General features: G+C 44.7%; 1 protein-coding gene across 1 annotated transcript in view; it reads left to right on the top strand.

Annotated features, from left to right (window-relative positions):
- ITIH5 (inter-alpha-trypsin inhibitor heavy chain 5) overlaps positions 1-14829 on the top strand; it is a 112646-nt gene that overhangs the window by 59871 nt on the left and 37946 nt on the right. The window contains exons 8-9 of the mRNA XM_044280041.1: positions 10572-10743; positions 12474-12783. Coding sequence (XP_044135976.1) covers positions 10572-10743; positions 12474-12783 — 482 coding nt within the window. The remainder of the gene's footprint in view (positions 1-10571; positions 10744-12473; positions 12784-14829) is intronic.

The raw sequence follows: 14829 nt of genomic DNA, 5'->3' as shown, positions 1-14829 counted from the left end.
CCTCCAGAAATACATCCAGGCCCCTCTTGAATTCCTTTATTGTGCTCTGTCTTTTGTCAATTTAGACCCTTCTACAATAAGGGGCCACTTTTAGTTTTTTTTTTCCAGGGAGACTTTAGGTTCCCAATCTGCCCCTGGCAGAGGGCTACTGCCAACTTGTTTGTGTAGTAATGAAAGTGTTTTGTTACAGTGTGTTATGTTTGAAAGTAGCTGTCTTCATATTCCACGGACACCGTGATGGCAGCCGCTCTGGTAAAAAGTCACATGTAGCATGTGGATGCTGCAGCCTGGCATTGTAATGTTGCACAGGGCAGGGAGCTGATATATATGGGCTGTTTCATGCTTTGAGGAATGGTAGTAGTGAGGGTGTGACTTAAAGAGACTGAGCAGATGGTGAGAATTGACTTAAGAGGTGAGGTTGCAGAGCCTAAGGAGTTGGATCAGTATAGGAGACGTAGCAATTCCAGAGCCAAGCAGGGCACAAGTTGCTGTTACAAAAGCTCCAGAAGAGAAGTGCTGTGCTTGGATGTGGGGATTGCAAAAGGTGTCCACTGAGTGATACTGAATGCATGTCATGGGGCAGGGAAGAGTGTCGGTACTGACAAAGACTTGCAAATTGGTAAGTATGTAGTGAATTGCCATCTCAATGAGGGGCTGACTTGCTGCATGTGGACTAACCATCCTCTGTGCTGCAACCAAGGCCCAACTGACAGCAACTAACGTGGTGCCCAGACTTGCCATTGACTGCTACAAGTTTGTGCCTATATGGACCACCAAGTGTATGTTCTTCTTTGTAGCCTAGCACAATTTGTAAATACCAAGAATTATACCTTAAGAACTGTAACTGTTAAGCTAGTGTCTCTTCATCTGAGTACATTTCTGCTGGGGTTAAGCAATAAATACCCCATTGCCTAACAAATGCCTGCCCATAACAATAACACAGATAGTAACATGCAATGTCATCAAGGGGCTGGAAGAGAGGAGCTGCAGGGCATGGATATCAGAAGTATGCAATGTACTACTCTTACATTTAGCTGGCTGCAGGCGTCAATGCTATTGATAATACAATTCAGGGACAGCTGTGACCTTTGATGTGAAAAATACTTTATATTTCCAACCCCAAAAATATAGTAATTTCCTGTCTTCTGCTCATGTAGTTTCCAGCAAGGAAAATCCAATCGTTCAGTTTTATGTTCATGCAGAGGCCTTCAGAGCTGGATAAGAAACCCTGGTCTTGACCCTCAGATAGCATCCCTTGGTAGTTCAGAGGATCGGGAGCTCTGTAATAACACAAATGGCTGCTTTCCAATGGGAACTGCGCTGAGCTGTGCCAAAGAAACTCCATGGCTGCTGAGCAAACAGTAAAGCTAATTTCAACACAAGCAATTCCCAGAGTAATGTAGTCACGTATTTAGCTGACACAAAAAGATGCTGTTAGTCGCACTCATGCAGAAAAGTTGCGAGGAGGCACGAGTAGTATTGTTCTGAATATATCCACAGTACAACTGGCATTCCCTTCATGTGTTCCTTCTTGTCTTAACCTGTAGCCTTACTTACTATAATAGGAATGCGGATAAACAACAGACTATTTAATATATTCTGATATGTCTTCATACAGCCACTATACATGACTCTGCAGCAGCATTTATAAACTACGGTAGTTATAAGATGATATCTGACCTGCATAGTTAACATGTCCTTCCACGTACATATATTCAAAGTCTCATGTGACAGAAATCTCAGGAAAGACACAGTGGATGTGCTACCAAACTAATGTAACGGTAACATCCCGCATGCGCGTGTAAAGGCCTTTTAAACGAGTACTGGTTGACTAGTTTTATCGTTGATCAGTACGCGTAAGGCCAGGAATTGGAACATGTAAAAGGAACTTTAGTGTCACTTGTCTCAGTAATGGTCTGTTAGGATGTGGTAGGGTTCAACCTCATGGACGCACACTGATACTCGCCTTTTGACATATTTCATGATGGATACAAATTAAAATCTAGTAGAAAAACTAGTGGGTGCTTAACCCTTTTGGATAACAGTATAGGTCCTCCACAAGTTAACATTTATTTTCTGGACTATCCAAAATGTACAAAAAAGTAGTTCAGGTCCAGCAATGGATAACTTCATGTTAATCTGACACAAGAGTTGTCCAATTATTGCTGGGATTTATAATCACTTCACAAAATTATCCAACCGATTGATGATGACAACTGAGCTTGAAATGCAGATTTATAACTGGAGGAAGGACTCCTAAAATCACTCATTCTGATGGACCCAAGGTACTTCAGTCCAGAGCTGATTCACTCAATCACAATGTTTCCATCCACCCACTGACCTTTTCATCCATCATCCAAGTAGTAGCCCTGAACATGGAATTGCCAAATCTTTCAGGTTTGAAGATAGGACATTTGATCTGTAAGCTGCTGAGAAAGTTGCTGGGAAGTTAATGTCTTATAGAGGGCCTGTCACCTCTCCTGATAAGTATATTTAGTGAATGCTTATATTACCTACAATATGACTACTCAGGAACCACACAACACAGAGTTGTAAGAAAAGATGCTCGAATATTGTTATTTTATGGGGAAAATTATTAAGAAATGTTGAGATGTTAGCTGGCCCCCATTTTAAATAGACAATAAGAACATCATTAGCTGAAAGCAAAGCTTTCACCATGAAATGAAATGCCTCCTGGAACCACCAGAGTCACTGAGATCTTCGCTCTAAAGTACAAGCAACCATTTTTGCAAATAAATGAATAAAAAAAATCAGTAGACAACCTTGTCACCATTCTAAGAGCAACCCTAATTATTACAAAGCAAATCAATGTATACCTAACTATCTAACATTAAAGTGTAGGTATTGTAGACCCATTAGGTTTGCAAGCAGAATGTGAACAAGGACAAACATATGATGTTCCAAATCCAACATGTACTAAAACTGAGTTATATGTATTAAATTCCAATGTGCTGATGAAGAAGCCCACTGAAGCATGACATTGTCCGTCCACAATGATCTTTATTATTGAAGTGACATTTCAGTGGTGGATTGAATCACATCACTTTTTTCTTGTTGAAGAAGATCTACAGCTGGCTGCAGTTCATGGGTACAGCTATGGAACATCAGGCTCTCTTGTACAAATAATCCTTTGTATTCACAATCATCCGTGCAAAAGATATGGTCATTTTTTATCTTCTCTGAGCACACAAATCAGGGGGTGAGAGATTCTGCAAAAGTTTATAATTACAGAAATTCTCATACTTCAGCTGCAAGCTTATCTTACAAGCATTTGCTTTTTGGATAAATACCAAGTAATGTGAAGGCCAAGCTGACACCATTAGCACACCTTATATAAATAATGTGCAGCATCCTCGGGGCCGATACAGCGGTAATGATCAGGGATCAGGTGAGTTCATTCGCGATCAGTGCCCACTCATTCAGATGCAGCAATGATCACTGCTGTATGGGGATGAATGATCGTTACTAGGATCATTTATCCCCATACAGTTTCATTGTTTACACAGAGCTATGTACTCCCGAAAGACAAGGATTTTTTGTTTTACAACTAGCTTTCAGTTGCATTTACACAGGTCTATTATCGTGAACAAGCATTCATACATTCGTATTTTTTTAAGGGCTCATGCGAACGACTGCATGTATTTTGCGGTCTGCAAAAAACAGATCCGCAAATGACGTCCGTGTGCATTCCGTATTTTGCAGAATGGAACAGCTGGTCCCTAATAGTACTATCCTTATAATACAATAATAGGACATGTTCTATTTTTTTGCGGAACGAATATGCAGACATACGGAAACAAAATGCATAAGGAGTAACTTCCATTTTTTTGCATACCCATTGAAATGAATGGTTCTGGATACGGTCCGCAAAAAAACGGAATGGACATGGAAAGAAAATACGTTTGTGTGCATGAGGTGTTGTCCAAGTAAAAAAAAAAAGCCTCAGGAAACCCCTATAAATGGTCTAAAATAATAAAAGAAGAGATACTCACGCCGTTTGTCCAGCAATTAGCGCTGGTGCTCCTAATCGCTGCTTGTTTTCATGGCTGCAGTGGTGGCATTCCGTGCACCCAGGTCTCCACTGCAGTTGTCACGTACCGGCAGGACAGGTAGTGGATCCTCTGGACCAGAGAGGCGATGGCGCGGGTTGTACTAAAGGACCGGTTCTAAGCAGTTTCTGGTCTTCACCAGAGCCCGCCGCAAGGCGGGATGGATTTGCTGCGGCGGTAACTACCAGGTCGTGTCCCCTAGTAACAACTCGACCTCTCTGGCAGCTGATAAGGCATGGTACACAGGGAGAAGGCAAGAGCGTAGTCGGACGTAGCAGAGGTCAGGGCAGGCGGCAAAGGTTCAAAGGCGAGTAGACGGTAGCAACGGGTTCGGCAACAGGCAAGGCAAACAAACACAGTGGAACGCTTTCTCTGAGGCACAAGGCACAAAGATCCGGCAGGAAGCTGTGGGAGGAGAAGGTATAAATGGGCAGTGCACAGGTGCAGCCTAATTAAGTCAGCACTGCCTCTCACAAACCTTAACCCTTAATAACCCTTTTGGACCAGGCACCAATCACTGGTGCACTGGCCCTTTGAATCTAAGAGTCCCGGCGCACGCGCGCCCTAGAGAGCGAGGACACACACGCCGAGACACTGGAGTGCTGCCTGGGGGCATACGCTGTGAGCGCTCCGAGGCCAGCAGGGGACCCGGAGCGCTCAGCGTAACAGTACCCCCCCCCTTTGGTCTCCCTCTCTTTTTGGTACCGAAGAACTTGCGGATGAGACTGCGGTCCAGGATGTTCTCCTCCGGCTCCCATGACCTCTCCTCAGGACCGCAGCCCTCCCAGTCGACCAAAAAAAATCTTTTTCCCCGGGAGATCTTGGTCGCCAAGATCTCCTTGACAGAGAATATATCGGAGGTACCGGCGACAGGGGTGGGAGAAACAAGCTTGGGAGAAAAACGGTTAAAGACAGCAGGTTTAAGAAGGGAGACATGGAAGGAGTTATGGATTCGGAGGGAGGGAGGAAGATGGAGCTGATAAGAAACTTGATTGATACGACTCTTGATTTTATAGGGTCCCAAGAAACGAGGGCCCAACTTGTAACTTTGGACCCTAAATCGGATGTACCTAGAGGAGAGCCACACCTTGTCACCCGGGCAAAATTCCAGAGGAGATCTGCGTCTCTTGTCAGCTTGAACCTTCATACGGGCGGAAGCCTTGAGGAGAGCAGCGTGGGTTTCTCGCCAGATGGAGGAAAAATCCTGTACAAGACTGTCAACGGCAGGTACAGAAGAAGGAGTGGGAGACTGCGGCAGAGGTGGAAGAGGATGACGGCCAAAAACTACAAAGAAAGGAGACTTGTTAGAGGCAGAGGATTGTTTGTAGTTGTAGGAGAACTCCGCCCAGGGAAGTAGATCAGCCCAGTCGTCATGGCGTGAGGATACAAAGTGACGCAGATAGTCACCCAAAATTTGGTTCACCCGTTCTACTTGGCTGTTAGACTGAGGATGGTACGAAGAAGAAAAGTCCAATTTGATCCCGAGCTGAGCACATAGAGCCCTCCAGAATTTGGAGACGAATTGTACCCCACGATCCAAGACAATATGTTTGGGAAGGCCATGGAGACGGAAGATGTGTTGGAAAAATTGTTTGGCCAACATGGGTGCAGAGGGTAGACCGGGCAGGGGTACAAAGTGAGCCATCTTGGAGAAGCGATCCACCACGACCCAAATAACGGACTTGCCATGGGAGGAGGGAAGATCTGTAATAAAGTCCATGGCGATGTGAGACCAGGGAACTTCAGGAACGGGTAGAGGCAAGAGGAGACCCGCTGGTTTCTGGCGAGGCGATTTATCCCGGGCGCAAATCATACAGGCCTGGACGAAGTCCGAGACATCTTTCTCTAGAGAAGACCACCAGTACCTTTGGGAGATTAGTTGGAGAGACTTTTGCACCCCTGGATGACCGGCAAAAGGGGAGGCGTGGCCCCACTTGAGAATTCGCAGCTGCTGACGTGGAGGTACGTAGGATTTGCCAGGAGGAAGAAGGTGCAGGTCCACGGGAGCGACTGTTATAAGGCGTTCTGGAGGGATAATATATCGAGGTGTTAACTCGTCGCCCACCACATCAGAGGAGCGAGACAGAGCATCTGCCCTAATGTTCTTACAAGCCGGACGGAAATGGATCTCAAAATTAAAGCGGGCGAAGAACAGAGACCAACGAGCCTGACGGGGATTTAATCTCTGAGCAGACTGGAGATAAGCCAGGTTCTTGTGGTCCGTGAAGATGTACACAGGATGTGTGGCGCCCTCGAGTAAATGTCTCTATTCCTCCAGTGCCAATTTAATAGCCAGCAGTTCCCTGTCCCCAATGGAGTAATTTCTCTCTGCGGAAGAGAATGTTTTAGAAAAGAAGCCACAAGTAGAAGTCTTGCCCAGGGAAGACTTCTGGGTGAGGACAGCTCCGGCTCCCACCGAGGAGGCATCCACTTCAAGAGAGAAAGGCTTGGTGGAATCTGGTCTAGAGAGAACGGGTGCAGAGGCAAAGGCGCATTTCAGGGACTGGAAGGCTTCCTCGGCTTGGGAAGGCCAGGATTTGGGGTTAGCTCCTTTTCTTGTGAGGGCCACGATAGGAGCTACCAGAGTGGAATAGTGAGGGATGAATTGCCTGTAGTAATTCGCAAAGCCCAGAAATCTTTGTATGGCTCGGAGACCAGAGGGGCGTGGCCAATCCAGAACCGCCGAGAGCTTGGCTGGGTCCATTTGTAGTCCTTGGGCTGAGATAATGTATCCCAGGAAAGGCAGGGAGGTCCGTTCAAAAATACATTTTTCAAGTTTAGCGTACAGGCGATTTCTCCTAAGACGAGTAAGAACTTGTTGCACATGGACCCTGTGTTGATCCAAATTGGAGGAAAAGATGAGGATATCATCCAGGTATACGACCACGCAGGTGTAAAGTAAGTCCCTGAAAATATCATTAACGAATTCCTGAAAGACAGCAGGTGCGTTGCAGAGGCCGAAGGGCATCACCAAATACTCAAAATGGCCGTCCCTTGTGTTAAAGGCGGTCTTCCATTCGTCTCCCTCACGGATACGGATCAGATTATAGGCCCCTCGAAGGTCCAATTTAGTGAAGATCTTAGCCCCTCGGAGACGATCAAATAGCTCAGAGATTAGAGGCAGAGGGTAACGGTTCTTGATGGTAATTTTATTAAGACCTCTGTAGTCAATGCAGGGGCGGAGGGAGCCGTCTTTTTTTGTCACGAAGAAAAAACCGGCCCCAGCAGGAGAAGAAGATTTTCTTATGAATCCTCTCTGTAGGTTCTCACCTATATAGTCGGACATGGCAAGAGTCTCAGGAGGTGAGAGAGGATAAATTCTGCCCCGAGGTGGAGTAGAACCGGGTATCAGGTCGATCGGGCAATCATAGGATCAGTGAGGAGGAAGGACCTCAGCTTGTTTCTTGCAGAAGACATCCGCGAAGGAATGGTATGGCTTGGGCAGCCCAGAAGGCGGAGAAACTTGCGGGTTCTGTTTGACCAGAGCAGGCTTGAGACAGCGGTCCGAACAGGAGGAACCCCAACGCAGGATCTCACCGGTGGACCAATTCAGGATAGGACTATGACGTTGAAGCCACGGCAGACCCAGGAGGAGTTCGGAGGAACAGAAGGGAAGGACAAAGAACTCTATAGTCTCGGTATGAAATATTCTGATGTCCATCTGCAGAGGCTGGGTACGGAACTGCACGGTGGCAGAGAGTCTCTCACCGTTAACAGTAGAGATGAAAAACGGCTTGGGTAGACGGATTACTGGAATACGGTACTTGTCAACCAAGGAGGCGTGAATGAAGTTGCCAGCTGAACCGGAATCCAAGAAGGCGGCTGCGGAGAAAGAGGACTTGGAAGAGATGATCAACTGCACGGGTATGATGAGACGTGGAGAGGAAGAATCCACACCTAGCAACGCCTCTCCCACGTTTACTAGGTGCGAGCGTTTCCCGAACGCGGTGGACGGAGAGGACAATCTCTAAGGAAGTGCTCGGTACTGGCACAGTACAGACACAGGTTCTCGTTTCTGCGGCGGCTTCGTTCTTGCGGAGTCAGGCGTGACCGATCCACCTGCATGGCTTCCACGGCGGAAAGCCCAGTAGCGGGTTGAGGTGGACGCAGAAAAACGGGAGCCAGACGAGGAAAGCGTCTAGGACGAGCTTTTTCCTTTTCAAGGAGGAGTTCCTCTTGTCTTTCGGCGAAACGTTTGTCTATCCTAGTGGCCAGCAAGATGAGGTCACTAAGAGTGGAAGGAAGCTCATGTGCAGCCAGAACGTCCTTTACTTCACTATTAAGTCCCTTCTTGAAGGTGGCGCAAAGGGCTTCATTGTTCCAGTTCAGCTCAGAGGCCAGGGTGCGGAACTGAATGGCATAGTCACCCACGGAAGAACCTCCTTGGGTCAAATTTAGTAAGGCAGTCTCTGCGGAGGTAACCCGGGCAGGCTCCTCAAAAACATTCCGGAACTCTAGGCAGAAGCTCTGGACGGAAGCGGTGGCAGGATCTGCGCGGTCCCATAGTGGTGTAGCCCAGGCCAGGGCCTTCCCGGACAGCAAACTGAGAATAAAGGCTACCTTGGCTCGCTCAGAAGGAAACTGGTCGGACAGAAGCTCGAGGTGGAGAGAGCACTGCGACAAGAACCCACGGCACTGCTTAGGATCTCCGTCATATTTGTCTGGTAGGGACAAACGGATTCTGGGACCGGTGGCAACTGCAGGCGGAGATGACGCAGCAGGAGCAGACGGAGGAGCTGGCTGTTGCTGAGAAGGCAGGAGCTGCTGCAACATAGCGGTCAACTGGGCCAGCTGTTGATCCTGCTGGGCCACAATAGTGGTGAGGTCCGCTAGGCTTGGCAGGGGAACATCAGCGGGATCCATGGCCGGATCTTACTGTCACGTACCGGCAGGACAGGTAGTGGATCCTCTGGACCAGAGAGGCGATGGCGCAGGTTGTACTAAAGGACCGGTTCTAAGCAGTTACTGGTCTTCACCAGAGCCCGCCGCAAGGCGGGATGGATTTGCTGCGGCGGTAACTACCAGGTCGTGTCCCCTAGTAACAACTCGACCTCTCTGGCAGCTGATAAGGCGTGGTACACAGGGAGAAGGCAAGAGCGTAGTCGGACGTAGCAGAGGTCAGGGCAGGCGGCAAAGGTTCAAAGGCGAGTAGACGGTAGCAACGGGTTCGGCAACAGGCAAGGCAAACAAACACAGTGGAACGCTTTCTCTGAGGCACAAGGCACAAAGATCCGGCAGAAGCTGTGGGAGGAGAAGGTATAAATGGGCAGTGCACAGGTGCAGCCTAATTAAGTCAGCACTGCCTCTCACAAACCTTAACCCTTAATAACCCTTTTGGACCAGGCACCAATCACTGGTGCACTGGCCCTTTGAATCTAAGAGTCCCGGCGCACGCGCGCCCTAGAGAGCGAGGACGCACACGCCGAGACACTGGAGTGCTGCCTGGGGGCATACGCTGTGAGCGCTCCGAGGCCAGCAGGGGACCCGGAGCGCTCAGCGTAACAGCAGTCAATCACTGGCCTCAGCAGTCACATTCCGTATACTGCTAAGGCCAGTAATTGGCTGCAAGGTGACCTACATGCATGAAACATCACAGCTGCTAACAGGAACATGACTTCAGCAGCGGGTCAGGCCAGGCGCAGTGCTGGGAGAGGCAGGGGAGAAAAGTATATCTTTTAGCAGATTTACAAGGGCTGCCTGAGGTTTTATTGAATTCTGACAAGCCTTTTAAGCTGGTAGAATACATAAACATGACTTCATGGAGCCTGGCGCTGGAAAAATCGAGTCACTTGTAAGATTGCCACCCATGGAAATAAGCTGTATTGAAGTGAATAATTTTTCTTCTGTGTGTGAATGTGATTTTCTAAACTCCTTTTACATCCAGTATATTGTATTGTATTTACTGTGGTTTTTTTTTATGTGGAATGTGCACCCAACGTTGAAAATAATATGCTGCATGGCAAGGTGGCCTTGGGCACATTTAAATGAGTCCTTTTGTGGTGTAGTTCTGCCATGAGTTATGCAAATATGCCCTATGTGAGAATCAAATCATCGCCTCAGTTTTTACCACATGTAGAATTAGCATAAAAGAAAAACTACAAGCAACATTATTAATAAAACTTTGCTACTGTAATGCGAAATGTAGACAGGTGGGGAAAGGGGTAGAATGTCATTTTAATTAATGAAGAACATGAAGATGAAAACTCTTTCAGCAGAATCAATTCTAAAATGCTGCAGAGGCAGCACACTAGCTTACATAGGTATGTATGATCCTTGGCATGGAAAGAGAAAGCGTCAACCTGGATCGTGCTTGAAGACCAGATCTTGGTAGGACATAGTGGGTTAGAAATGTCTGGCATGCTGTATGTCCATTGTGCAAGTTCTAACTGCTGAGATGTTCTGCAGATACTGACATAATATTTTTTTCTCTAGCTGGCTTTAGTTGCCACCCTCTTATATACAAGTTCCTTTGTTGAATGGAATGTCTTTTTTTCCCTACAGACTAAAGAAGCTTTATTTACTATTCTTCGGGACCTGAGGCCTGACGATCACTTTAATATAATAGGATTTTCCAATAAAATCAAAGTTTGGCAGCCAAACGAGCTAGTCAAAGTCACGCCTAACAATATCCGAGATGCGAAAAAATTTATTTTTGGCTTGTCACCCACAGGAGGTAACTATTTCTGAGTCTCATGAACTGCTATTTAAGCTTCATTTAAAATGTTGAATTTTATTTGAGAGAATTTGCAGATTAAGCATTGGACAGTAATTTTCTATTAATATTGGAGGAATTTATCATGAGGGGAAGTTAAGTTTGCAGTTTGCTTTGCTATAATTTCTGGCAAATATATCATGTAGCACAATGAAAGAATTAAAAGAACAATTTTTTGCTGCTTCACAATAGCAGTTGATAAATCTGGCTTAATCAGCAAAAAAATGTCTAACCACACTCACTTTACTATCCTGCCCACTTTCCAAAAATGGAGTGAAGTGAGAATGCAAAATGACGCAAATTCTTTGTGCAATGAAGCGAAAAAAAAGTCAGAAAGCCTTAGTTTGGGACTTTTTGAAGCCAGAATTCTGGAGTGTAGGGCGCGATAAATTCTTCCCATTTTTTTGTTCTCATTACTGTTTTAACCCTACAATCTCAAAAAGATAAGGTTATGTACCAGTGACAGGAACACAAAACTCTTCATAAACCTTTAATCATATTGACTTGGTTTTCCAATTTTTTTTAAATATCTAACCAGCTTGCAGCTTTTTTGAGAAGCCATCGACACTTCTTTGAGCGCTGCCTTCTCGCAGCCTACTAAGCACAGCGCCGTCCATTGTATAGCGGCTGTGCTTGGAATCACACTGCTCCACATGAATGTGTCGTCATTCAGCCTAGGAAAAGCAGAGAGAAGGCCACAGTGCTCACAAGAGCGCCGCTGCTCTTGATTGGAGGGGGTCCTGGGTGTCAGACATCCACTGATTAGATACTGATGATGACCTATCCAGAGGATAGGTCATTAATATAAAAATCTTGGAAAACCCCTTTAACTTGTTCTACTACATACATATTAATCAAAATAATAATTTGAAGTCAATTTTTATTAATTGAGAGTCCATGTACAATTAGAAGATAAAACCATAGGTTCTATCATTCGTTTTTCTTTATTATTGTTTTTCATGTTCTTACTTTTTCTGGTTCCTTAAAGCACACCTACACTTTCAGATGACTTTTCAGAAAAAGATGCATGTGTGTATTGAATCTGGCATTTTAGCAGTTTTCTCCTCTCCAGGCTCCATCTCTAATTCACTGTTTTCCTCAAGCTAGAAGGCGCAAAATAGTTGTAAGAATGTCCCCTATAGATTGTACATGGAGAAAACAGCTGCTTCATAACACTCATTCAGAATCGCTTAGTAGCACAATATATTACATTTTAGAGAAGTACTGGACAAAATGGATGTGAATAAAGCACTTGAAGTGAGATATAACAAAATGATCTGCTGCCTCTACAGTATGTCTATACCTGTGTCTCTCTTACTGCAGCTCCCTACTACTCCCCTTCCCCTCTCCATAGAATGGTAAAGGGCTAATAAGTGGAAATAAGGACATTTTCTCTGATAAGATATATTACGTGGTTCTTATATTCACCTGCACTATTGATTTATGCTAAGTTGTGTGAAATGACAGTTTAAACCTAAAGTTTTAATTTTGTGTCACACAAAATACAACTTCTCTTAAAAAATGTCAGCAAAATACCACTTACAGAGAACAATAGATCAATATGAAGTGCATCAGATACAACTTTAATAGCACGTACTTAAACAGAATATTAAAGCCGAATCTGGTTTTCTGTGTTTTATGTTGTGGTGTGAGCATGAATATGCTTTATACTAAAACATTCTATATTTTAGGTACAAATATAAATGGTGGTATCCAGACAGCATCAAATCTCCTAAATGATTATCTTGCTAATAATGGCAAGCATGAGAAGAGTGTCTCTCTGATTATTTTCCTGACTGATGGGCGACCTACTGTCGGGGAGATTGAATCTAGCAGAATCTTGAGAAATACTAAAAACGTTATTCGAGAAAAGTTCTGTCTGTTCAGCATTGGATTTGGAAATGATGTGGATTTTCACCTGTTAGAGAAACTGTCTCTGGAAAACTGTGGCATGATGCGTAGGATCAGTGAAGACGAAGATGCTGCACTTCAACTTAAAGGGTATGTAATTTCCAGGGATAACCTTAAGGCTTAAACTGCACAGAGACTTGTTGTAGCGTTACTTATTGATTTTAGCTATTATGGGACGGCTGCAGTGCACAAGTTTGTGTACAACACAATGTCTTCCAAAGCACTCCTTAAGAGTTCAAATCAATCAAAGCAAAAAGTCTCAATATAGCCCTGAAAGGGTTGCCTGCTTTAGGAAAGCCATTCTTAAACACCTTTGATATTTGATATGAGTTAATAGAATGGAGTCCCCTGTTTCAGACCCTCATAGCCAAAATCGAGAGCACCTCTCACTCTGAAGCACCTTACATATCTGTCCTTTACATGGACAGCATATTATTATTTTTATTAAAGGGGTTTTCTGGGAGTATAATACTTATAACCCATACTCACGAGAGGTCATAAATATCAAATCTGTGTGGTCAGAATGCCAGCACTCCTGTCAGTCAGCCATTTGATGAAGCCACTACACTCTTTGAGTGTTGCTTCCTCTTCCTAGGCTGGTGATGTCAAGTTTGTTGGTCACATCGCCTAGGTGCAGCTCGGTCCCTTTCAAGGAAATGGGCCTGGGCTTCAATACCAAGCACAGTGTACAGTGCTGTGCTTGATATGCTGTGGGGAGGTTGCATGGAGTCGGACCCCCACCAATCTGATATTCAAGACCTACCTGAGGTCATCAATTCCTTTCATTGCACTTCTTCTCATCTGCCTTGAAAAAGCTTATATACCAAAAAATGGTCAGTATATTATCTGAGTTTCATTACTATATACTAGAACAAACAGAGTTTGCATAAACACATCTTTTTCCAACTTAACCCCTTCCCGACCAGCGCTGTAATAGTACGGCACAGCGAAAAGTGACTTCCCGGCCAGTGCCAGGAGCTGCGCCCGCCTTATCAGCTGCAGGGAACCAGCTGTTCCCGTTAACCGGACCCCTGCTGTATGCGCTGGCATCGGTAAAAACACTGCTGCTGGCACATTAACCCTCACTAACTCTTACTGACACTCACATTAACCCTCCCCCTTCCCCATAAGGTCCCCGCGCTGCTGTTATGGGGACCCGATGGAAGGGAAGGCAGCCCAATGCCTTTCACAGGCATCGGGCTGCCTTCCATGTAAGCCTGTGAGATCCAGCCCCCTGAATCTCACAGGCAGAAAGGCTGTAAGTGTATTACAGTGTGTAATACACTCACAGCCAATGCATTACAATACAGAAGTATTGTAATGCATTGTATAGGGGATCAGACCCCCAAAAGTTGTGGGGGGGGAAAGTAAAAAAAAAAGTTCAAATAAAGTTTTGCATAATAAAAAATATGAGTTTCAAGTAAAAAAAAGGGTTCTTTTCCCATTATTAAGTAATACATTTTTTTTAAAAATAGGGAAAAATATAAAAGTATACATATTAGGTATTACCGCGTCTGTATCGACCGTCTCTATAAAATTATGATCCACTCTGTCAGGGGAATGCAGAAAAAAAAAAAAATGTGCCAAAACAGCCACTTTTGGTCACCTTCCCTCACATAAAATGTAATACTAAGTGATCAAAAAGGTGTATTTAGTCCAAAATGGTACTAATCAAACAATCATCTCATCCTGCAAAAAATAATACCCTACCTAAGACAATCGCCCAAAAAAAAAAATAATAATATGGCTTTCAGAAAATGGCAACACAAAAACAAGATTTAATTCTGTTCAAAAATGCATTTACTGTGTAAAACTTAACAAGAATAAAAATGATAGACATATTAGGTATCGTCATGTCCATAAACAACCTGCTCTATAAAAATAATTTAAAAAACTATGCCAAAACAGAAAAAAAGTCTTGTACCCCAAAATAGTACCAATCAAACCGCCATCTCATCCCACAAAAAATGATTTTCACAGCCAAGTGTTTTCAAATTGCGTAAAATGCTTAGGGGGTCAGTACCCCCTTTAATATATTCTTTGTAAATGGGGTCAGTTATTGAGGGTTTCCACTGTAGTGGTATGTCAGGGTCTCTTCAAATACAAAATGGTGCCCAAAACCCATTCTAGCAAAAT

This window comes from Bufo gargarizans, chromosome 2 (assembly GCF_014858855.1).
Source record: "Bufo gargarizans isolate SCDJY-AF-19 chromosome 2, ASM1485885v1, whole genome shotgun sequence".
Taxonomy (NCBI): Eukaryota; Metazoa; Chordata; class Amphibia; order Anura; family Bufonidae; genus Bufo; species Bufo gargarizans.
Note: the sequence above shows the minus strand (reverse complement) of the source record. Positions and strands in the feature narration are given on the sequence as shown.